This window comes from Hydra vulgaris, chromosome 07 (assembly GCF_038396675.1).
Source record: "Hydra vulgaris chromosome 07, alternate assembly HydraT2T_AEP".
Taxonomy (NCBI): Eukaryota; Metazoa; Cnidaria; class Hydrozoa; order Anthoathecata; family Hydridae; genus Hydra; species Hydra vulgaris.
Window position 1 is genome coordinate 36,943,678 of NC_088926.1, and position 27,555 is coordinate 36,971,232.

The following is a 27,555-nucleotide window of genomic DNA, read 5'->3' on the forward strand; positions in this document are numbered from 1 at the left end:
TATAGAATTTTCAACATCTTGTGAAAGTTTCTAATACAAACCGTTTTTCTGATTCGCAGAAATCAGACTTAAATGTTGAAGCAATTTTTTTGCCTTGCTTTCTGTAAGTTTTGCTTAAGTTAAGTGGGATTTTCAGCAAGTTTGCCCTCTTTTGGCCAGACTCAATACTTTTTAGCTTATCTTATTCATTAGACTAACAGCTTTCATATAAAATAGCTAAAAGTTTAATTTAAAGTTTAAATAGGCAAATATTTGATAAAGTTGTTGTGCATGTAACGTAAGTTAAAAATGGCCTGTATATATATTATTTTTATGTTTTTATTTTCTCATTAATAATTATAATAATAAATTATTATTAAGAAAAATATAATTATATGACAAATTAATTTGGTTTTTTCAGCGCATTTTTAAAATACGGCAACTTATACCACATAAATTAACATTAAAATTAGTCACGCATAAATCATGTGTGGTGTACTTTATTTTGAATATATTTTCTTTATTTATCAATATGCAAACTCTACTGTTTAAACATATTTTGACTTCAGCGAAAAAGTTTTACTAAAAATATTTTCTGTAAAATTAACTTATAATTTTATCCCTCGCAAGTTCTGCAGACGAGTGCAATTTTTTACTCTCGTAATAAAACTAGCAAGCGCTATTTTTCGCTCCCGGAAGTTCTTTTATAGGCGTGTTTCACATGCGCGGAGCAATCGCTCCCCCTTCATCACAAGGCCTATATTATCTCCTAATGAGGGCTCAGCTCTAAAAGTCAGTTTATGATATTAGGGCTGTCTGGTAGTCAGGTTTCCCAAACTTGTAGATCTCAGAGAGACTGATTCCATCAACAGCTGTAAAATATCAAAGTACTAAATGTGCCATGTTGCACATGGATGGTATCAGTGTTTGTACTTTTGGTGTGCATTGTCGAGGCCATATTTGGAGCTTTTTGTTATGGCTTAGGGTATATTAATAGTAATGAGGCAATTGCTTGGACTATTAAATAGTGTACTGAGTTCTATTTATGCTTTGAGTTAAGTTCTTTAAAAAATTTAAAAATGGTTAAAGTACCCAAAACTATTAAACACAAAAAACCATATTCATCACCAAGTTCTCTAAATCTATCATTCACTAATATTTGTGGTCTTCAAAGTAGCTTTTCTTCTGTTGAGTCTTATCTCTTGCAAAGTTCACCAGATCTACTTGCTCTTTGTGAAACAAAGTACTCAGTTTCTCCACATTCACCCTTAGGTGCTTCTGATCATGGTTTGATCTCTCTAAAATTATTATCTCATACTTCTTCATCATCAGAATCTCCCTATCATCCTATCTCTTACCACTACCATAAAGCTGAGTGGGACTCTTCTTGCGATTTTCTTGGTGATGGCCCTTGCATAGAAATCTTTTGTCTTCCTGCTGACAAATGTGCTTCATACATAGCATCTTGCATTTAGGTTGGCATGGAATTTTTTATTCCCTCCTGACGATTCTAGGTCAAGCCTCACTCTTCATGGTTTACCTCTCATTGTGCTGCAGCAATTTCCAGTTGTGACCATTACTTTCATATCTATCAGCAAAATAATTCTAAGGTCTGGATAACATACCTGTTGTATTCTTGCAAAAGTGTTCTCCACATACACAGCTATACTTTGAAAGTATAGCTGTCATCTATACTTTCAAAACTATTTAACAAGTGCTTATCGGAGTCTTGTTTTCCAGCCTGCTAGAAAGAGGTATCTATTACTTTTATTTTCAAAAATTCTGGAGAGCGATCCGACTCATCTAACTACCATCCTATTTGTCTTCTTACTATCATAAGCAAGGTTTTTGAGTCTTTAATTAACAATCGATTAATCTTTCATCTTGAATCTAATAACTTTTTTCTGATTATCAAAATGGATTTCAATCTTCTTGTTCTACAGCTGATTTCCTAAGAGTATTAATCGATAGGTTTTAACATGCATTAGATAGAGGTGGAGAGGTTAAGGCTATCGCTCTTGACATTTCTGGAGCTTTTGATAGATTTTGGTGTGCTGATCTTTTTCATAAACTCTCATTTTACAGTGTCACAGGTAACATCTTTAGGATTATTGAATCCTTTGATTTGAAATTCCAGGTCAGTGTGAGGTAAACCAACGAGAAAAGTGAGGTTTGACTTGATCGTTGAGAGAGAATGAAAGATTCCATGCCAGCCTGAATCCAAGTAGTTATGTAAGATGCACATTTGTCAACAGGAAGGCAAAGATTTCTACCTAAGGGCCATCACAAAGAAAATCACAAGAAGAGTCCCAGTCAGCTTTATGGTAGCTGTAAGAGGTATGATGATAGCAGGATTTAAAGGGAAAACAAGTTGTAAAGTTGACTGTTTGAGTTAGAGATTTAAAAAGGTAAAAGTTGTGGGCTTTAATGCCTGCAGAGTCACTGGTACTTCAGTCAGCAACAACAATGATATTGGCTGATGGATAAAGAGAGAGGGCTAGGTCAATTTGATCAGAAATAACATCAAAAAGAATGCAGTCTTGAAGGAGAGAACGGAAATGAAGGAGAGAATGGAGATGAAGGAGAGCGATAAAGAGCAAAGAGAAAGGCAATAGGGTGAGGTGGTGCTAAACAAATGCACATAAAAGAATAGTCAGTGGATTCAAACCTAGTTTCCCGACAAATTGGTGAGTTCTTACGAATGTAAATGCCCAGGCCAAGCATGTGACTATTGGAGTCTTTTTGAATTAAAAGTAGATAACCATTAACACAAAGATCACAAGATAAGACAGCCAAAACTCAAATTAGTCTCATAAAGAGTAAGTAGGTCTAGTGAACTTTGCAAGAGATAAGACTCAACAGAAGAAAAGTTACTTTAAAGACCATGAATATTAGTGAAATTTGTCATGACAAATGTTTTTTGTGTTTTATAGTTTTTGGTACTTTAGTCATTTTTAAATTTATTAACTGAACTCAAAGAATAGATTGTACTCTAGTACACTATTTAGCCCAAACAATTGCCTCATTACTATTAATAAACCCTAAACCATAACAAAGGGCTCCAAATATGGTCTCAACAAAGCGCACCAAAACATAGCACTGTTGTACTCTGTTTATGGGATCAAAAATTTTGTTTCATCCCATAAACCAGACTCCAGATATCCTTTTAAAATGATCATTAAAGCTAATCACAAAAATAAAGGTTCTCTATGTCTATTTCAGGTACTTGAACTGGATTTTAAAGCAACTAAGTGACAATTAATGATTAAGAGGTTCTCTATTTATTAGGAACATGTCAAATTATGAACTGTTAGCTGCAGGTGCTAAACCTAAAAGCATGGAACTCACAATGCCAGTTAAACTTTAACTCAAAAAAAATTTTTTTTAAGCTAATTGTTATCGCAATAATTTAGATCTTTCTATATTTATAAATGATAATGTACTCAATGAATCATCTTCCCTTCTTTTTCTAGGATAAACTTTTACTTACGATCTTTGTTGGAAACCATATATCAAATTGATTGAAAAGTTAAGTTAATGCTAAGGTTGCATCTCTTTATCATGCTTGCCACTTTCTTACTCAAGATTCTATTCTTTATCTTGATAAATCTTATATCTGTCTTTGTATGGAACACCATTACCATATCTGGGGTGGATCTTCCAATGATGCCCTTTCTCTTTTAGACTAGATGCAAAAACACATTGTAAACATAGTTGGACCTGCTCTTGCAGCCAACCATTATTATATCATTGTAATGTTGCTTCTCTTTCTCTCTTCTATAAATACTATAATTGGCACTGCTCTAAAGAGCTAGTGTCTTTTATGCCACCTACTAAAATTTATTCTCATGTTACTCGTCATTCAATAAAGTCTCATTCTTTTACTTTGACTGTTCCTAAGTGCTCCAAAAATTCTTAATCGTCTAGTGTTTTGCCTAAAACATCAATCCTTCGGAATTCTCTTTCTTCATCTTGTTTTCCTGATTCATAAAATAAAGCGTATCATTTCACGTATTCATAAAACATGGCAGGGTAGCCTTTATAAAACAGTTGAAACAAATGTGTCAAGTAGTCAAATTAAGAATCCAAAAATATCTATTTTGTTCAAAAGTAAAAAGTCTCTTATTTTTTTTATAACATTAACCTTAAAACATTCAAAAAATGGCTCTAAACCTAATATTTTACCTTTTAGTAATTAGTAAAAGTCTTAAAATCAAATTTTCACTTTAGTTTTTTCTTCAGACAATTTACTTCCACAATTTACTTCCATGTTTTTCTAGTTGTTTGAATTAATTACCAAAAAAAGCAATTTTGCTTTTGTATAACTCTTGCCCCATAGAAATTAGCTAAAACTTGGAACTCTTAGAAATTAAAATCACCAAACATTTATAAACAAAATAAAACAATGAGTTTCATGATTTTTTGAAAAATGAACTAATCCGAATGCACAATAAAGAAGTTGGCATTCTTAAAAAATGAAGGAGCCTTAATGCCGTCGTTGACCGGAAAGGCATGTGATCTCACTCCAATCTTGACCATGTAGTTTTTTTTTTTGAAAGCTTGATCACGTCTCTTTAGATAATTAAAAACGCACTGAATAAAAGTGACAGAAAAAAAGTTATAAACAGGCTAAACTAAATAAAAAAGCAAAGAAACCTTAACGAAAGAGAAATTACAAAAAGAATTTATACATTAAGAGCTCTAAAAAAAAAAAATTAATTAATATAAATCTAAAAAAAAATTTTTAATTATGTTTGGTAATTACATTAAGGTTAAATAAGTCGTTGCTTTGGCTTGACGTGTTCCTAGCTGATTTTTTTTTTATATTAGGAAAATAGCTAATAGATCTTTTTTTTTTTCAATGTCTAAATAAAAATATTTTTATGATTATTTTTTTTCATTGTGTTTTTGTATATCAATCAAAAAAAGAAAACATAAGCATATAAAAAAATAATATAAATAATTTTAATTAAACATTTAAAAAAATTAAAAGATTTTTCTTTAAATCTCCTTATACAAAACCAACGCAATGAACTATAAAACTTTGATCTTTTTTAATGTATTTATAAAATTAGGCAAATTTGTTTAAATAAAAAAAATCTTATATCTAATTATTATTTAATAAAAAAATAACTTTTTTTAAATGATCAAAGAGTATTTTAAAAAAAAGTTTATGAAACGCATATGTTGTTATTGTTGTTTAACAATACAAATTGTTTAAAAAAAATTACATTTATCATTAAAAAAAAAACTTTTGAAATAAAAGTTTTATTTTTTATTCTATAATTTATTTTATAGCTTTATAAACTTTATTTGAAAGCGTTTAGCTTAGTGTAAATAAATTTTATTAAAAAGTTTACATAACATAACAAAAAAAAAAAAATTGTTATGTTTTCGACTATTAAATTACGGATTCATCAAAAAGTTTATTAAAACAATCGTTTTTGTTGTTGCTTTTAAAATTAATTGCACATATTGTTTTAAAAACATTTAAATTCATCGTAAAAAGTACACTTTTTGACAATATAAAAAGTTTGTTGAAGCAATCATTTTTGTTGTTGTTTTTAAAATTATTTGAACATGTTGTTTTAAAAACATTTACATTCATCGTAAAAAGTACACTTTTTAACAATATAACATCTTTCGATAATTTAAATGTCATTTAAAGTATACAATCTTTAAAAGCAATTTCTCGCAACAGTACCTTAGGCCCATTTCTAAAAATTTATAAAAATTAATTTAAAAATTTTCAAGAAACGTTTTCAAAAATTTTAAAGTTGTAGTTAAGTTGTCACAAAAAAAAATAAACCCATGAACAGGAATATAGTGCGATTGCTTGCCTTTCCTGTCCACAACTGTAAACGCAATACTTTTCTATAGATCTCTCCTTACCTACTTTGAACACTAAAAAGGTCAAAAATAATTTAAAAAATAGGCACAATTACTATTCATATCATTATGCAACTTTTCTGCTCTATTGCAATTTGAAGTTTCAAAAAAAAAAATTCTTTTCTCCCTACTCCAAAACCTTTTCAATACAGCCTACTCCTAAACTCTTGCAATACACCCTACTCCTAAATATATACTCTTTAATTAAATAATAAATTATAAAGTTATGAAATATACAGCTTTTTATCATTTTTATAGTCTAAGAATTTATTCTTCAATTTTTTAATGTAGATTTAATGTTTGCTGGTATTGTACAACCTCCTGATGGATTTCCTTCTTTTTCAACTGGTACACCATGTTTTGTTGTTCTCACTGGAAATGGGTATGTAAAATTAATTTTCAGAATAGAAAATTTAATAGAAAAATCATTTTTTATTTCATTGTATCATAGCATCATTATGTATCACTACATCATTGTATCATAGCATCATTATGCATCACTACAGCTTTGTATCATTCTGCAGTTTTTGTATTAAGTTAAATAAAATATTTTTTTGTGCACAAATGTTTAAATAAAAATATGTTTTTTTAAAAAAATTGTTATTAGGGCAGCAGTAGCAGTAGGAATTACAGCTTGTTCAACGCAAGATATAATCGATAATGGTTTGCAAGGAAAGAGAGTATCAATATATCATTGTTTTAAAGATCACCTATGGTACTTTAGAATAATATTTTTTTGAACTTTGACATTTTTTTTTACCATGTGCTTTTTCATTGGTTTTTCATTTTTATTATTTATTTCTTTATTATTTAATTCATTCTCATTAAATACTTATTATTATTACAATTTTTAAATTTATATTTATATAAATGCAAACTTATTTACCCTAAAAATGTAAAATGTAAATAAGTTGTAACTTTATTAAATTTACTCAAATGCTTGAAGTTTCAGAGCTCTAGCTAGTCTGGAAGGTAGTAAAAAATCAATTGCAAGATTCTCGGACAACTGATAGCTGACAAACAACTTGTGTCAAACTAATGTTTGAAAAAAGTTACAAGTTTATTATAAAGCACCATTTTAATTGAATAAGATTCTATTTTTCTAATCATCCTTGTGCGGCTCGGACTCCAACACAACAAAAAAGAGGTTAATAGGGTGCCCAAAACCAATAGTAGAAGATTAAACAGCTTTCCTTACCATCTTTTTGCAAATAAATTGTATATGATAAAACCCAATAAAAGATAATACTTGATTAAAAAGAAAAATACAAAGAAAAAAAAAATGGAGAAAAAGCATGCTCTAACAAACATTGACTTAGTCAAGGTTTACACATGCATGAATTAACCATAGCTTGGAAATTATTATGGGCAAATTATCTTTTATATTTTCTAGTTATTTGTTTGTGTTTCATGTTTGAGTATTTTAATTCAGGCTAATTGGTGATAAGTCTGATCCACCCATAATAACAAAAGTATGTCCAACAATTCAAACTACAAATGAGCTGTCCATCAACGGAATCGAAAATATAGCACTGGAATCTTCAATAAAAGAAAATGAACCAAATGCTAAACAAGGATTTGAGCAGAAAGGTTTTTCAATTTTAAACACAAAATTTGTTTAAAAATTTTTTATTATCTTTTTATTTATTTTTTTATGTCGGAAAAATTCCTTATGAACTTTTTTATTTTATTTTTTAAGAAAATCTTTCAAATGATCTACCATGTCAAACTGAACAACAATGTCCATCAAAAGATGCTCAACCAGCAAGTTTAATAAATGAAGATTGTAATAATGAAACCCAAATTATAAATGAAAGCAAAAGTATTAAAGGTTTTTTTTTTTGTTAACACCCAGCACAAAGAGTAGGCCAGGTGTGTAAAAATAAGCAATTGAGCAGGTGAGCAATTGCTCACAAGCTTTGAGTAAAAGTAAAAGCTAAAAAGCAAAAGCTCATAGAAAAAGTGATTGCTAAAAAATATGTGAATGAAGTTTTGGTTTAACTCATAAGCAATTGCTTCTGCTTAGGAGTAAATGCTTTGTGCTGCTACCAATAGAAATCGTTTGTTTTAAATTTTTTGTTTAAAAATGGCTGCTTTTAGTGTAAATCAGACTGATAATAATAATAACTAAAATAAAAATAATGATAACAAATGCGAAGATAAAATATATGTCAGTGCATAAATGTATATCTTTGTGTTTTTATATATATATATATATATATATATATATACCATATATATATATATATATATATATATATATATATATATATATATATATATATATATATATATATATATATATATATATATATATATATATATATATATATATATATATATAATATATATATATATATATATATATATATATATATATATATATATATATATATATATATATATATATATATATATATATATATATATATATATATATATATATATATATATATATATATATATATATATATATATATATATATATATATGAAGACCTCAGTGGAAAAAACGGAAAAATATATTTATATATATATTATATTTATATATAAATATATTTTTATATATTATATATATTTTTATAAATATATTATACAAATATATTTCATTTATATATATATATATATATATATATATATATATATATATATAATATATATATATATATATATTATATATATATATTATATATATTATATATGTATTGTATATATTATATATATATATATATGTATATATATATATATATATATATATATATATATATATATATATGTATATATATATATATATATATATATATATATATATATATATATATATATATATATATATATATATATATATATATATATATATATATATATATATATATATATATATAAATGAAATATATTTGTATAATATATTTATAAAAATATATATAATATATAAAAATATATTTATGTATTTCTTTTAGAGGTCAGCAAAACAAATTTGATATAAAGCTTACCATAAGACATAGAATCACTTTTAGGTTGGCAATTAGGTCGGCATTGCCAAATGCCAACCCTAATTCCGAGGGCTGTATATGTATATATATATATATATATATATATATATATATATATATATATATATATATATATATATATATATATATATATATATATATATATATATATATATATATATATATATATATAAATGTATGATATATGTATATATATAATGTATATAGTCAAAAAATAGTAAAATAAAGTAGTAAAATAATAAAATGAATGCCCAATTATTAAAGAATGAAACAAAAAGCAACTATTATAGGTGTTTCAAAATTTGAAGCAATTGCTTGCCATTTAAAGTTCGCCATTTTAAGAGTTGAAGCTTTTTTATTCACGCTTTTTTCTCTTATATGAGCAATTGCTCAGAGTAAAAGCTTTTATGCAAAAAAAAAGCAGTTGCTCAAAATTTTTATTCATGTAATTTGAACAATTACTCTAAAAACTCGGAGTAAAAGCAATTGCTCATTTTTATTCACCTGGCCTAGTGTTCGTCTATACTTTTAACTCCAGCAGTAGTGGAAATAAAAGGGCAGATTTGCATTCATATTTACTTATTTAGCTGAAACCCCCCCCCTTCCCCCCTGCCTCCTCTCCCCTCTAAAAAGATAATTTTTTTTTAACTTTTAACTTAATTTTTATTTTTTTAAGACATGGATCAGTTGTTGTTTAATTGTTTTTGTCAAGCACTTTTAAACGCCAAAAAAATTGAGCTACCAATACTTGTAAGCAGTTTTTCCAGTCAATACTTGCATCCTGCTTGGTGAGTTTTGGGATAATAAAAGTGACTTTAAATTATTTTTGAATGTTATTAATTTTTACCAATACACTTTAGTTTTATATTAAGAATAAATACTTTTTAAGTTCATATCTTTATTAAACCTTTTATTATTATATTATTTAGTGTTAATTGTTTTTTTGTTTTTTTTTCTCCAATTCAAGTCCAGAAGGGCAAAGACTAGATGTAAAAAAGTCTTCATATAAAAAAGTAAGCTTTAATTAAAGTTAGAAATTTCTTTATTGTGTTGCAGTTTTTTTTATGCTTTAATAGTGTTACAATTTTTTAAAGTGTCATAAATTCTTACTATTTATGTTATAATTTTTTATTTACTTATTTACAGTGATATGCTGGCTTCAAATTGCCTGTGCAAGATTTTTCTCTAAAGACTTATTTTTGGGATTTTACCATATAGGCTTGATTTGAAGGTCCATAAATATAAATGCTACATTTTATAACAATATTTAACTTATTGCTAACTAATTAGCATTACATTGCATTATTAAAGGAACTATTTTTTATCAGCATTGATATAATTGCTTAAATGTGAAATGAAAAATTTTATAATGCTAAGTAACTGAACAATAAATAACCCACGAATTATAATTATTTTGTAAATATTATAATTAACAGATACCAAGTTTTATTTAAAATAAAGATTGTCCTGATAACTTGTAAATCTAGAAATTTTTCAAGTGTTTTATTTATGTTCCAAAAACAGCGAGTTTTACTATTTTAAACAAAACAAGAAAATTTTTTTGTTTTATTTAAAACCTCTAAAGTTGTATTTGCATTCATACTAAACATTTAAAGTTGTATTTGCATTCATACTAAACATTTAAAAGTTACACTCCTTTTTATTTCTTTCTCGTTTAAAATAATTTAAAAAAATAATTTTCTTGCTTTTAAATCACCACATATAACTTTTTTTATGCAATAACTCTGAGTTTTGATTTTTTTATGCAATAACTCTGAGTTTTGATTTTTTATATGATGACTTAGAGTTTAGATTTTTTATGTGATCTGAGTTTGATTTAAAAAATAAAACTTTAATTAGTTTAACGCGCATTCTTTTGTTTGGGGAATTTTTTCTTTATGTATTTAAATAGCACAACTTTTTTAAATCATTAATTAATAACTGATAAATTAATTAATAACAGATGAATTAATTAATAACAGATAAATTAATTAAAAACAGATAAATTTTTTTGTTTTTACAAAGGTAGAATTAGTAGAAAAATTTTTTAAAATTAGTAAAAGTAGAAAAAATTATTTTGAAAATATTTTGACCACATAAAAAAGGTCAAATAACAAACTTTTTATTTCAACTATATGGTTTCATATGTAACCACAAAATTTTTTATAAGAGATTTATTAGAGATTCATTTTTTATTATAGATTCAGTTTATTAGAGTTTTTAAACAATTAATTTTAAAACTAAATAGTTTTAATAATAAAATTTTTTTATTAAAAAAGCTATTTAATTTTAGGAGCAATTTTTTTGTAATACTTGAAAATCAGTGATCTTGATTACTTTTAGATAAATAATTTTAGGATCGCTTTAGAATTCCCATCTGACTGTCGTGATCCTAATTTAACCTTTGATGCAGTTCCTTTGATTTATTACAATCAATAAAAACAACTGTGGCAAAAAGTTATTTTGTTATTAATTTTGAAGCCGGCGTCAGATAATGTTTGAATTTTGTTATGCAAAATAGTAATATAATAGCACTCAAAATTTAACTCTTTAAATCAGATAATTAAAAATAATAATTTGTGATAATATTAATAAAGCAAATAAAAAATTATTTGCCGATCATTTTAAGAATATTATTAAATAAATTTTTTTTCTAAAAGTTCTTTATAAGATAAAACTTAAGGCCCATGCAGGATTCCCGCATACCCTTGGAACCAGCATGGCACTGTTTATTCATTGTTATAATTTCTTATTTATTGTTATAATTTCTTATTTACTTATTTATTGTTAAATTTTTATTTTCAATTTGTATATTTTTTAAAAAACTTTTTAATAAAATTACAGTTAAAATAACATATAATCCATAATTATATAAACAAACATAACTGATACAAATTAGTTTAAATAACACATGATTAGAAAATATTAAGAGCTGGATAACAATTGATATCCAAAACTAAATTGTTCAATATTCTTGAAATGCTCCATCAAATTCTAAATATTGGTTGTTCTTTGAAATTCTAGTATTGATAAGACAATTTGTGTGTGGTTGTAGTAACAACTTTTAAAGTAATTCCAGATTTTATGCTGTAGCTTCTAGTTCTTCGTTATGTTGCACGGATTTGAATATTTTTCCCATCTACTGCACATTTAAAAAAGTTCAGCCCAAGTAGGTTAGCCACTTTTTTTATAAAAGGTTTTAAGCTTTTTGGCACAATCAGCACACTTAAATATCAAGTATAGATATTTAAATATAAAAAAACAAGAAAATTACTTTTTTCTAAACTTGTTAAACAAGTTTAGTAAAAATTATTTTTTTTTTAATTTAGAAATACAAAAATTACCCAAATGTTTAGGTTGTAAATTAAAAATTATACTAATAATTTTTGTATTTTTAAATAATTGTTTTTGTAATTTAAACTTTTGCATTTGTAAATAAAATAGAAAAGTATTATAAAAACTCATGTATTTTTAATTATCTTCTTTTATGCTTTACGCAAATAAACATTTCATTGCAAGTTTCATTTTTGTTTTTTTGTTCTTGTTATTTTTGGTGTACTTTACCAGCGAATTTTAGTTTACAAAAGTATTTTTAACATATATATATATATCTATAATATATATATATATATATATATATATATATATATATATATATATATATATATATATATATATATATATATATATATATATATATATTTAATTCATTTCTTTGTTGTGCATACTAATTACATTTCTATGCGTCTAGCGTAATATCTTAAATCTAAACCTGATATAGGTTGTGTTTTTTTCACTATAATCTTTTGAGCTTTTGGGAATTTTAAACCATATGGAAATCCTGCATTATTTTCAATGCCATCATTATGTATTTATTTGAGGCCTGTATGTATTAGCATGTAATAGTTTTTAGATAAATATAAATTCTATAATATTTTTAATTTTTTTAGTTTTAATTTATTTATTGATTTTATTAATTTTTTGTGTTACAATTTTTCAACTGTGTTAAATTTATGGTGTTATCATGTCTTATTATGGTGAAAAGTTTATTATTGTATTATTGTATTATTGTACATTAATAACATTTAAACAGTGACATATTTTCTAGATGTCAAAATTCCTGGCTGAAATGCAGTCTAAAAACTTAGTTGAGATTAAACAGCTTTCCAAAGGAATTGATTCTTTAGCAAGTATTTCAACAGATAATGATATGTAAGTTTTAAAAGTTCTTGATTTATTTTTATACTTGTGAAAAATTATTCCAGCCAACAATGTATTGATGTTAAAATCAAATTAAAATATTTAACATTTTTAGTCAAATAGTATATTAAAAAAATTAAATAACTAAAAAGAATTATTATAGACACTGATTGCTATAAAAAAGTTGTTCAATTAAAATGGTAAAGTGACCAAAAAAATTATTATAGACACTGATTGCTATAAAAAAGTTGTTCAATTAAAATGGTGACCAAAAAAAGAAAATGCAGCATTATTTATTTAACATTTATTTAATTATTTATTGTTTATTAAATAAATAATGTTAATTAATATATTAATTAAGAAATGTTTATTACACTGGGCAACAAAAAAATTTTTTTTTTTTTGTATCTTTAGCAATTTTATTTAAATTATATTAATTTAGGGCTGAGAAAAAAGAAAATGACAAACAAATGACAAACGAAAATTTTTTTATTAGCTCTAGTTTCTGAGATATACAATAGCAATAAATTTTTATTTCAGTTAATTTGCAACAGAGCAATATGACATAATTTACATATTCTAATAACATTTAAAGTACATTTGGTTTTTTTTTTATTACAGATATATTCTAACAGTTTTAAACAAAGAAATCATGATCATCAAGTTAATAGGTTTAAAGATGATTATGGGGTATCATCACGAGATCATGATCTTTTTGCTTTCCTTCTGTAGACTAGTTCTGGAGCATCCCTACACACAAACCAACAGTAATCAGCAAGCATAGCCTCATTCCAATGACCCTGATATCTTTGTTCCATTACAGAAATAACTTGGTTAAACCTTTCCCCATGTTCATCACTAACAGCTCCACAATTGGGGGTGGAGGAAGGGGGGTGGAGGAGGGGCGGGGAGGAGGGGCGGGGGGGGAGAGAAAAAGTCTAGGTGTGAGTGGAAGAAATAAATCTTGAGGGACATGTTACATCCAAGTTGATGGTACTTTTGCAGAAGTACTATTACCAATTGAATGTAGTTACAATCTCATTTGTTCCTTAAAAATCACTCTCTTAAGAACTTCACAAGTTTCTTTTTCTGGCCCCTTCAAAACTTCGTCAAATGCAGGATCCTTCATAAGTTGACGTATTTGTGGCCCAACAAAAATACCCTCTTTAACTTTTGCATCACTTATTTTCGGAAGTTTGATTCTTAAATACCTAAAAGCTTGTCCTTCTTTGTTCATACCTTTGACAAAATTTTTCATTAAACCCAACTTAATTTGTAATGGTGGAAGAAGAACATCTTTTGGATCCACAAGTGGTTCAGCAATAACATTTTTTTCTTCTGTGTTAAGATTTCTTGCAGGCCAGTCTTCTTTTATATAATGTGAACTTCTATCTCTACTGTCCCACATACACAAAAAGCAGCAGTATTTAGTATACCCTAATTGCATTCCTAAAAGTATAGCAATGACTTTTAGATAACCGCAAATTTTCCATTTTTGTTCATTGTAATTAATTGAGTTGAGGAGAACTTTCATGTTTATATAAGTTTCTTTCATGTGAACTACATGGCCAATAGGAACAGAAGGAAGACGGTTTCCATTGTGCAGTAATACAGCTTTCAAGCTTATTGCTGCACAATGCTTAGTTGAGTCTATGAATAATCTGTTGGATTTTAGTTTAAATTAAGACAATGGATTAATCCAAAAACATCAATGCAAACAATAAGATTATTTTTCTTCTCAAAAAAAGAAAGCCGATTCTGCTGCCGTTTTCTTTAATGTGAAATCTTGACATCAAGTTGGAGAAGATTTCACTGCTTTAGCATTGACCCTAGAAGTTCTGCCTTTTCCTGTGACAAGTCCAAATCTTGAACAAGATCACTTAATTCTGCTTGACTCAATTTGTGTGGCACAATATCTGTTAATACAGAATCAGGATCATTTGATGTGGAAGGCTTGTTTTCTTCTATTTCTTCTTCATTTTCTGCTTCTAACTCACAACTTTGTGGTGAAGTAGGAACTGGTAAACTATCTGAATGTGGAATAGGTTAAATGGCAGATGGAAGATTCGGATATTTAACTGTTCCTATTTTCTTCATTGACAAACTTGCCTTAATGGGTAGGGTCAAGCAGAAATAGCAGTCTTCTGTATGGTTTTTAGGCTCTCTCCATACATTAGGAACAGCAAAAGCCATAGATCTTTTTTTATTTTTCAACCATTTTTGTAGTGTAACCAAACAAGAGCTACAGCATATATGTGGAGCCCATGACTTATCCTGGTCCCCTACCGTCATATCGAAGTAATGCTGGTAAGCAGTCTGCACAAGAGGTGTCATAGTTCTTTTCTGTGAGGGAAATGTTATTTAACTACAAATGTAACAAAAATTGTCCACTAAATTTACACACTTCCTTGGCATGCTAATCTGTAAAGTTTTACTCAAGTAAATGAAAAAAAGAATAAACTAAGAATTCAGCAGATGGAAATACATAAGAAATAACTAGTTTTGGTTCTGAAACAGAATCAATGTTGGGCAGTGTTATTAGAACAAGTCAAGTTAGTTCATGTAGCCCTTAAAGTTATGTATTCCTTTTTTTTTTAATTTTTAATTTTATTTTCTAGACCTACCATTTTATGATAAACCAATTATAACTATAACATTCTTCAGATAACAAAACTATTAATTTTGGTTCGGATAATAATTTTTGAAGTTTGAATATCTTAATCTATATATGATACTTTGACTCGGTAATTAAATTTAATCAAAGTTATATAAGTATTGTTACTTTCGGAAGCATTAACTGAAAACAATATTTGTATGATATTGGTGAAAATTTATGAAATTTATAGATTTTATCGATTTTATCGATTAGAAAATTTCTGATTATTTTAATCACATTTCAAACAACTTTTTAAACGAAATCTGAATAGTAAAAAAATGTGAAAAACTTTTCAGACAAAGTTTCGACTTTTTAGTGCTTAAAATAATCAACTATTTCTTTTATTATTTTTAATCAGGATAATCAATAGAATCAGTCAACAAGAAGCCACAATTAAGCTACAATAAGAATAAGGAAATGAATAAGCACTTTAATAATTAAGGTTTCTCTTTTTTATGGAGAAAAAGGTAGTAAATAACTTTAGCAAAACTATGCAAACTAACAGTAACAACAACTATGCAAATATGATCCTCCAAAGTAGCATAAGCAAGGGAGAGGTTAAGAAATATACTCTGAACCTGATTAAGCCTATTTAACCTGATTTAACTCTCTTGACCTGATATTATTGCACTATTTCTAAATATTAATAGATTAAAAAGCCTAATTTAATTTTTTAGTTATTGCACATAAATATATTTAAAATTAATTAATATGAATAATATAAATAACAACAAAAAAACTCTAATTTGTTTTTCAATTATTCGCTTAATTTTTATTTACAAAAAACAGCAATTTTTAACTAAAATTGAAAAGGTTGATTTTTATGACATTTTGTTTGCAATATTTTTTTTTTAATGTTTTTGTAGAAAAGATTATGAATTTTTAAGTCACTATAAAATTCCAGTTCTTTTGAAAGCCAGGTTAATATACTTTTGAAGAAAAAAAATTCACTGATATATGGGAGCCAGTGTGTAATCAAGGGTCATGATGGGTGATCTTTTTCAAAAATTAAATAAAACCAATGAGTTTTCTGTTACTTTCAAAGTTCATCTGTTTTTTTATATATGAAACTAGAGATACCAAAAGTTTACCAAAACGTCACATCGTTAATGTAGATTCTAAATATGTCTTTTATTAACATATTTAGCATTACCTTACCGTCCCCACGCCCTCACACAACACAATTGCACAGATGCCATGCTACCAGTATCAAAGAATACTGGTGTTATAAAACTAGGAAGAAAGGGAGAAATCAACACACACAGTAAAGAGGTTGTAACTATCGCAGTAGTACTATGACACAAATAATGACAAACTCCAGAGCTCTAATTTGTACGCATAAATAATTATTTATTTTAAAAACACCTAGTAATTTTGTGTAGACCTGTGGTTTACATTTGCATGTACTTTATATTATATATATATATATATATATATATATATATATATATATATATATATATATATATATATATATATATATATATGTATATATATGTATATATGTATATATATATATATATATATATATATATATATATATATATATTTTATAATATAATTCACCACTTCAAGGCCAAGAGGGCCACTACAATTGAAGAGGTATTTATTTTCTTATTATGGTGACAACTCTCTCTCAACTCTTTAAATCTGATAAATTTGACTGGCAAACAAGAGAGCTGATAGAGAGAAACAAGTTGAGCAGGTTACTACATGGTAGGAATCAAACCTGGAACTTCTTACTTTTGAAGCGAGGACACTACCACTACACCACTACTGCATTATTAATGTGTTAAATTAACATACTATGTTATATAGCTATTAAATTTACATAATAAAGGTATACAATTACATAAAACTAAGGTAATATGTAGTTTTTAGATCTACCACAATTAAAACCTCATGGTGCAAACAGTTAGCATGTTACACATTAATCTACTGGGTCAAACCCCACATATGGCTTGTTTTATTCACACTTTTTACTTATGTCATTAAAAATACCTTTTGATTATATTAAAAATGTATATATTATAAAAAACTCCTCATCTGTGTTTTGATTGCTCGTATCCCCATTTAAAATTGCTTAGCCTTATGGATACAATCTCTATTTTTTTTAAAGTTTTAAATAAACTGCTAAAAGTATGTTATTTTGTATTTCAAAGTCATTCAATAGTTACAAAATGTCACAATGCATCATTGTGCAATTACTTTATAATTTAATTTCAAATTTATTTAATAGTTGCAATATGTCACAATGCATTATTAGTTTTATAAACTCATTCACCTTTATAATGTTAAATAATCTAAATTTGTACTCCTTTATATTTTGATTTTGTTGTTGTATTATTTTCTAAATTCTGTTCTTAATTTTTTCTAACTTCACTTGAGTTTGACAGCTTTTGTCTACTCATTTGATGCAAGGAAATACAAAATATTTGCGATTTTAAAGTCTTTACATTATTAATTGTAATGTTATTGTTTAAATGTAAACTTTTATAAAGTATACTCCATATATTTAATGAAAATACAATCGATGATTTTTTAGAATGCGCACTTTTAAATGCTCAGAGTTTGCCAGAGAAATGAAGAAAAAAAACACATTAAAATTAGAGGAAGAAAAACTGATAAAAATTAAAAATGCACAAACTGTTGAAGTAAGGGAACTATATGCTGTTTCAGCTAAAGTTGCACCTTTTTTCAAAATTTTTAATATCAGGTATCAAATTGTATTTTTTAATAAAAAATAAAATATATGAACATAATTTAAACAAAATATGTTTTACATTTTATTTTGATAAAATTATAATTAAATGTTTTTTAGTGTGTGTGTATATATATATATATATATATATATATATATATATATATATATATATATATATATATATATATATATATATATATATATATATATATTGAGTTTGTATATTGTTAATTACTTTTATTGTAACTTTTAGCAAAGGATCTGTTTTATCATCTTCAGATGTTAGACAGATTATCACAGAGTATGTAAAAAAGAATGAGCTTAATACAAGTGTAAAGAATTCTGTCACTTTAGATGCCATGATGATTGATATAATGTATGGAAAAAACCAACATGATATTGTTTTAACATGGGATGTTCTATTAAAAAAGTATGTATGTATAAAAAGTTTTTATTTTAAAGTCACAAATTAAATGTATTGCAAATGTTTAAATTTTATTGGTTAAATATATTAAACTAAACAAAAAGGAACGTTCCTAAAGTCAACCAAAGTCTTTTCTTTGAAAGTCATTTGGCTGTCATATAAATGATTTACTTGAGTTAACTTAAATTATGACAATAACTTAAAAGAACTAGTAACTTAATTAACATAATTAGTATTACGTATTATGTAAGTTTTCCAATGTTTGTATTCCAATCATACCTGATGGCTATTATAGAATAAATTTGCTATTTGGCTAAATTTGCTATTTGGCTAAATTGACTTAAATTTAGTAAAATCGCTTGGTTGTGCTACCCATGTGCTACCCGTGATTAAAGAAGTTCAATCAGCTATTCATTCATTCAATCAGCTATTCATTCATTCAATCAGCTATTCATTCATTCAATCAGCTGTTCATTCATTCAATCAGCTATTCATTTGTAACTGCACGCTTATATTTACTTTTTTCTTGTAACTCAAATTTGTTATTTTTACAGAGAGTTTTGGAATAAACCATTTAAACTTTTTTAAAAGTTCTGTAATAAAAAATTTTCTGAACGTTCTGGAATATTTAAAGAGTGTTTTGAAATATTTGCAATGTTTTGAAAGTTCTAGTTCTGAAATAGTCTGAAGTATACTAAAAATTTTTGTAATTATTTTGCAATTTCTGAAGCCTTTATTAATACTTCTGAAGCCTTTATTAATACTTCTGAAGCCTTTATTAATACTTCTAAAGCCTTTATTAATATTTCTGAAGCCTTTATTAATACTTCTGAAGCCTTTATTAATACTTCTGAAGCCTTTATTAATACTTCTGAAGCCTTTATTAATACTTCTGAAGCCTTTATTAATACTTCTGAAGCCTTTATTAATATTTCTGAAGCCTTTATTAATACTTCTGAAGCCTTTATTAATACTTCTGAAGCCTTTATTAATATTTCTGAAGCCTTTATTAATACTTCTGAAGCCTTTATTAATACTTCTGAAGCCTTTATTAATACTTCTGAAGCCTTTATTAATACTTCTGAAGCCTTTATTAATACTTCTGAAGCCTTTATTAATACTTCTGAAGCCTTTATTAATATTTCTGAAGCCTTTATTAATACTTCTGAAGCCTTTTTTAATACTTCTGAAGCCTTTATTAATACTTCTGAAGCCTTTATTAATACTTCTGAAGCCTTTATTAATACTTCTGAAGCCTTTATTAATACTTCTGAAGCCTTTATTAATACTTCTGAAGCCTTTATTAATATTTCTGAAGCCTTTATTAATATTTCTGAAGCCTTTATTAATACTTCTGAAGCCTTTATTAATACTTCTGAAGCCTTTATTAATACTTCTGAAGCCTTTATTAATACTTCTGAAGCCTTTATTAATACTTCTGAAGCCTTTATTAATACTTCTGAAGCCTTTATTAATACTTCTGAAGCCTTTATTAATACTTCTGAAGCCTTTATTAATATTTCTGAAGCCTTTATTAATACGTTTAAATCAGAAACATTGAAGTAGAATACTTTGTTATTTTGCTGATATCAAAACTCAGCTCAATGAAATAAAACAGCTGTTAAAAATAAAGCTCACGATATCAAAACTCAGCTCAATGAAATAAAACAGCTGTTAAAAATAAAGCTCACGATATCAAAACTCTGCTTAATAAAATGAAACAACTGTTAAAAAATAATAATAAGTATATCAAAAGTACTAGCAGCTGAAAATCTGATAGATAAAATAAGAATATATAATCAGGTAATGAAAGAAATAGTAAAAATAGTCAACCTTTATTTGACAGAGAATATATGCAACTAAGGCAAAAACTTGGGGTGGTAGATTAATCGGTATTACAAATTAATTGATTAACGATTAACTTTCGAAAAATCAATAGATTAATTTGTTAATCAATAGAATAATTTTTACAAATATATTCTTACAGTTTAAAAAAAGTAAATACAACTTCTTATGATTTTATTTCTCTTTTTTCATTAGATATGATCCCAAAGAACATAAGTTGTTAATAGTGTCATCATTTAAACTATTTCTTAACTAAAGTAATAAATAAACCTGCAGCTCTAAAACTTCTTTCTGCTTCAAAAGATTTAGGAAGGCTAAGCATGGCGTTGTAAACCTGTTCTAAGGAGTTTTTCCAGTACTTTTAAGTACTGCAGTTTCTCGTTTAATACAAGTCAAAATCTTTTGAGGGGATTGCTTACTAGTTAGTCCTTTATTTTTTACTGTTGTTAAAGTTATATTTGGTATTGTTTCTGCTAATTCTTCAGCTTTTTTTTTTTATTGGTTCTGCATTACAAGTAAATTTAATATCAGACTCAGGTGCTGCTTCTACTTCCTCATGTAGAAATAAGCGTATGAAAATATCTCGAGCCAATTTCATTTTTTATTTAGGTATTTTAAAAGATTACCTGGTAACTCTGATATGGCTATTGCCGCAGAATTCATCGTGTGGCGCAAGATGAACTTCATGGCAATAGGTTTGTCAGTAATGCATCCAAAGATCAATGATATGATATCTTATATTAGTAACACACCTAATTATCAATGATATCTTTGGGTGTGTTACTAATATACCATCAGTAACATGCCCAAAGATATCATTGAACAAATTTATACCAAAATCATTTATCTTTTTAATAACAATATTATCTTCTCTTTCTGAAAGCATTGAACCATTTATTCTAATCATTCCAAGACCATAATAAAATTTGTCTGAACAATGTACATGAAAAAAATATCTTCTAGTTCCACCTGAAGTCCACTCATCAAGTGAAATTGAAAACCTTTCTCCAGTTATTATTTTTTTTTTTTTGCTTGAGCAATTTTTAATTTTATTGAGCTTGCGTAGTTCATAACAGTTGCCTTTATAGCATGATGATCATTGGGGATTTAAAGTCCTGGGGATTTTAAGTCCTTAAGTTTTTCAGCCATTTTTAATATCTTTACTATTGGCCTAAGTTGCAAAAGAAATATGATCTACAGCTGTTAAATGAGCTAATACTTTTTTATATTTGTTATTTGTCTTATTACAGGAACAGCAACACTTGGCTGTGTATTTTTTGTCTTTTCTGAAACAATTTTAAATGATATAAGAAACTTGAAATCGATGAATGGAATTTATTTTTGGCTGAACAATGTTTGCATTTGTATAATGATTTTACTTTGTTTTCCAATGAAAAATGCTTGCAAACGTCAGAATGGCTTTTTCCAGACAACATTGTTAATTGGGTTTTTGGCTTTTCTACATCCGCATTGTATTATTTGTTTCCATTTTTTTACTAGTACCGTAAAAGTGAAAATAGTTGTTATTGTTTCTAAAAAAATTTTTCTATTATAACAACTATTTATGTTAATAAAAAAATACAGTTATAACTTTTTAAAGCAAAAAATTAATTAATCATTTGTAAATGAATCAATCAACAATTAATTTATATTAATCAATTAATTGTTAATTGATTACCCCCTCTAGCAAAAACAAACAAAAGCAAAAAAATTTTTAAAAGAAAAAACATGAAAGTGACAAAAAAGAATATAAATGTTTCAGGAAGAAGACAACTATCATTGCTTATATAAGAAAAAAACATATTTCTGTAACCTGTTAATTAAAAATGCTTCAGGTAAAATCTATTCTCAATGGTAAACATGCTATTAGATAAAACTCAAGAATATGTACTACCATCAGCTGACTCAGATGGAGAACTAACTAACAACTTAAATAATTATTTTACTGAAATTATTAGAAATCTCAGATCTAATCTTCATGTTCCAGTTAAACAGGTTAACTCATTGTGAGACATTTAAATCACTCCAGCTTCTGTTGTTAAAGTCATATCACAATAGAACTCATTTGTGACTAGTGGTCCAGACAACTTTCCTAGTCTTACCAAAGTGTTCTCCAGAATTATCTTCAATTCTCTCTAAACTATTAAATAAGTGCTTTAATGAATCTTGTTTTCCTAGCTGCTAGGAAATGGAATCTGTGGTTCCAATTTTATTAAACCCAAGTGGTCATTCTGACTCCTTCAACTATTGTCCAATCAGTCATCTTTCTGTTATTAGCAAGGTCTTTGAGTCTTTGATCAACAAATTTCTAACATTCCATCTTGAGTCAAATAACTTACTGTTAGACATTCAATACGGTTTTCGATCTTTTCTCTCTATGGCTGATTTGCTAACCGCTGTGACTGAAAGTCACAGCAGTTAGCAATTTATTGCATTAGATGGAGGCAGTGAGGCTGGGGCTATTGCTCAATATATATGTAGCTTTCAGTAAAGTTGGGCATGCTGTTCTTTTTCATAAACTTGCTTCATATGGTGTATCTGGGATAATTTTTGAGATTATCAAATTTTTTCTTTCTAACCGCTTCATTAAAGTCATCCTCGAAGGCCAACACTTCTCTTTATTTCTAATAACTTTTAGGGTACCTCAAGGTTCTATCCTTGATTCTGTTTTGTTTCTTATTTACATCATTGATTTTCCTGACATATTTTCATCTGAAGTGGCTCTATTTGTCGATGACTCAACTTTATAATCCTGTCTTGACAAAAAGTCTTCTTTTTTTGATCGCTTAGAACAAGCAGCCAATCTTGAATCTTATCTCACTTCTGTAACAGATTGGGGCTCGCAGTGGCTTGTAAACTTTAACTCTAACAAAACTCAGTTATTTACTGCAACCAACTATCATAATACTGTCGACATTTCTATCTTTATGAATGGCTACCCTCTCACTGAGTCTTCTTCGTTATATCTAGTTGGATTATTGTTCACTACTGAATTTCATGGAAACCATTTATAAATTAATTGCTAAGTTAGCCACTGCTAAGGTTGCTTCTCTTTATTGTGCTCGCCATTATCTTACTCCTGATTATATTCCCTACCTCTACAAATACCTTATTTACTCCTGCATCAAATACTGTTGTTATATTTAGGCTGATTCTTCTAAGGATACTCTTTCTCTTCTAGACAAGGGTTGGTGGTACACTGCTAAAATAAGTTTTAAGTAATGCCAAAAAATTGTTTTTGAACTCATTTTTTTCTAAATTTTTCAACTTTTTCATTTGATATATCTTGTGTTGTTTATTAATATAAAGCATTTTATAATAAGATTTTATAGGAAATAATAATTTTAATTACTAGTGTTTATTGTAAATGCAATGCATTTTAGTGAAGCTGCACTGAACAGTAAACACTTTAGAGATGCATGATAAGTTAAAAAGAATGTAGCAGAGTGAGATAAAAGTACAAAATGACAGACAGTGGAAAATAAATGTAGTGCCAGTTTAGTATTTTATTAAGCATTTTAGTGGTATAATGCCTCTAACAAGTAAAATACAAAAAACTAATCATAGTAAAATGTAATAAATATAAAGAGGAATAATAAACAATTGTTGAAGGTAGTAAGAGTCATTAATTGTTGCGCTAATGAAAAATTGTTAGTGTGGAATGTAAATGTGATGCATAGAAAGTGTCAGTGATGAAGCAGAATTATTTGCTTTATAAGTGGTTACCATGTGGTCTGTTTTATTAGCAAGGTAAACATACATTAAAGATATGTGTTTCATGGATGTCTCAAGGATGGTATGGATTCATGCCTAATGGTACACTATGAAGACCCCCAGCTTTCATCTGAGGCTGGTATCCCACAAGAGGATCCACTTTAAGTGTACACCAGGGTATTTTTTTGTTAGAGTATCCCTTTTTGTTATTCCAAAAGAATTTTTTTCAAGGTATGTCATCTGGATGATTGCTACATACCTTTGTATTGACACTGACACTAAAGGACACTTTACGGAGTTCATTACATCTTGCATACAATTGTTGGTTATTTTTTGAAATGGATGACAGTAAGTGAAGTGATTTGTTGGAGTATAATAAGGGTTGGTGATTTGTTGATTGTTGGTTGTGAATTGTTTTAATTCTTTTTAGCTGTGCATGTGATGTAATGTAGAATATGTGAATGTGTACTGTAGTAGCATGTGTTATTTGTATATGTAATTAGTACAAAAATAGTAGAAAGTTTCAAATTGGTATAATGTAAAATAAAAAAATTGAAATAAAAAAAATAATAAAATAAAAGAACTTTTATTTATATTCATAATAAATTGACTTTAAAACACCCGCCAAAACAAACATTTTATTTAAATTCTAAACAACTTAATTAAAAAAAATAATTAAAAAAAAACAGAATTACAAACATTTAAGTTTTGAACATTTTCGTTTAGAATTTAAATGTTTTACATTTACGTTTTATTACTTATAAAAACTTACTACTGTATTACTTATGTAAACGAAAGTTCTATTTAAATTCCAAAAATGAGTCAATTTTTTGAATTGCAAGGAAAGCAATCAAAATAAAAACCAAAAAAAGTTCATTCATTTTTCAAATTTTAGGCAAATGTTGACTTTTGAAAGAAAAGTCTTATTTTCTTTCAAAGTTCAGCATTTGTTTTTTTGTAAATTTTATATTAAAGTTCAGCATTTGTTTTTCTGTAAACTTTATATTAAAAGCATATTTGTCAAAGCCTGATATATAGTTATGTGTCGACCTGATGCCAACATTTTTAGGCAATTTTTTACTGATCTTATTTTTCCTAATTCCGAGGCTGCATACATATATACATATGTTCATATATACATATTTACACAAATATGCATGCACATATACTTACTCATGCACATATACATACATGGACACATACATTCAAAAGCGTCCATAAATCATTTTTATGTAATATATGCATTACATAACTCAAGTGATGTTTTAATTAAAGATTTAATTAATGTGGATAGAGTATCACCATGTAGGCATAAATCAACAAGTATAAATTCCTAATTATAAATCCTAGAATGATAAGCATAAGTGCATTGAGTAGTAGATGATTAAAATATAGGTGTTTTATTATCCAATTATCCATGTAGTGTCGAGATGAAATTCTCATCAGGACAATTAATAGTTATCAGGGAGATTCAAAGGTCTGGTGCTTGAACAATGGTCGACACTCTTGGGATACTACTCTGCCAAAATAGAGCCCGTGCTCAAATTTGTAGTACACCAGTATTTTACGATGGAATGATGTGCTTTGATTATAGTTTGTTCTCTTCATACCTGACCTTGATTGGGGTTCTAGTATATCTACATGTAAATGTCAATATTAATATTTACATGGATATCATATCACATTTATTATGTACCATAGACATACAACATGAGTTGATAGTCACATTGATTTATATTTAAAATTTATAACTACATTAAGAAGACTACATTAGGAACTTATTACCTTCTTTCTTAACTACTTTTTACCTTCTTTCTTAACTACTTATTACCTTCTTTCTTAACTACTTTTACCTTCTTTCTTAATTACTTATTACCTTCTTTCTTAACTACTTATTACCTTCTTTCTTAATTACTTATTACCTTCTTTCTTAACTACTTATTACCTTCTTTCTTAACTACTTATTACCTTCTTTCTTAACTACTTATTACCTTCTTTCTTAACTACTTATTACCTTCTTTCTTAACTACTTATTACGTTCTTTCTTAACTACTTTTACCTTCTTTCTTAACTACTTATTACCTTCTTTCTTAACTACTTATTACCTTCTTTCTTAACTACTTTTACCTTCTTTCTTAACTACTTTTACCTTCTTTCTTAACTACTTATTACCTTCTTTCTTAACTACTTTTACCTTCTTTCTTAACTACTTATTACCTTCTTTCTTAACTACTTATTACCTTCTTTCTTAACTACTTTTACCTTCTTTCTTAACTACTTATTACCTTCTTTCTTAATTACTTATTCCCTTCTTTCTTAACTACTTATTACCTTCTTTCTTAACTACTTTTACCTTCTTTCTTAACTACTTTTACCTTCTTTCTTAACTACTTATTACCTTCTTTCTTAACTACTTTTACCTTCTTTCTTAACTACTTATTACCTTCTTTCTTAACTACTTATTACCTTCTTTCTTAACTACTTATTACCTTCTTTCTTAACTACTTATTACCTTCTTTCTTAACTACTTATTACCTTCTTTCTTAACTACTTTTACCTTCTTTCTTAACTACTTTTACCTTCTTTCTTAACTACTTATTACCTTCTTTCTTAACTACTTTTACCTTCTTTCTTAACTACTTATTACCTTCTTTCTTAACTACTTATTACCTTCTTTCTTAACTACTTATTACCTTCTTTCTTAACTACTTATTACCTTCTTTCTTAACTACTTATTACCTTCTTTCTTAACTACTTATTACCTTCTTTCTTAACTACTTTTACCTTCTTTATTAACTACTTATTACCTTCTTTCTTAACTACTTATTACCTTCTTTCTTAACTACTTATTACCTTCTTTCTTAACTACTTATTACCTTCTTTCTTAACTACTTTTACCTTCTTTCTTAACTACTTATTACCTTCTTTCTTAACTACTTATTACCTTCTTTCTTAACTACTTATTACCTTCTTTCTTAACTACTTATTACCTTCTTTCTTAACTACTTTTACCTTCTTTCTTAACTACTTTTACCTTCTTTCTTAACTACTTATTACCTTCTTTCTTAACTACTTATTACCTTCTTTGTTAACTACTTATTACCTTCTTTCTTAACTACTTATTACCTTCT

The 27,555-nt window shown here is 26.8% G+C and overlaps 1 protein-coding gene across 2 annotated transcripts in view; it reads left to right on the plus strand.

The window, feature by feature from the left end:
* The window catches only part of LOC101234501 (eukaryotic translation initiation factor 2D), a 55,998-nt gene that overhangs the window by 11,209 nt on the left and 17,234 nt on the right, over positions 1-27,555 (plus strand). The window contains exons 4-12 of one of the 2 annotated variants that reach the window (XM_065801783.1): positions 6,160-6,250; positions 6,476-6,583; positions 7,301-7,458; positions 7,568-7,699; positions 9,558-9,669; positions 9,849-9,894; positions 12,990-13,093; positions 18,283-18,453; positions 18,695-18,871. In XM_065801783.1, coding sequence (XP_065657855.1) covers positions 6,160-6,250; positions 6,476-6,583; positions 7,301-7,458; positions 7,568-7,699; positions 9,558-9,669; positions 9,849-9,894; positions 12,990-13,093; positions 18,283-18,453; positions 18,695-18,871 — 1,099 coding nt within the window. The remainder of the gene's footprint in view (positions 1-6,159; positions 6,251-6,475; positions 6,584-7,300; positions 7,459-7,567; positions 7,700-9,557; positions 9,670-9,848; positions 9,895-12,989; positions 13,094-18,282; positions 18,454-18,694; positions 18,872-27,555) is intronic. The other variant, XM_065801784.1, reaches the window with a different exon arrangement.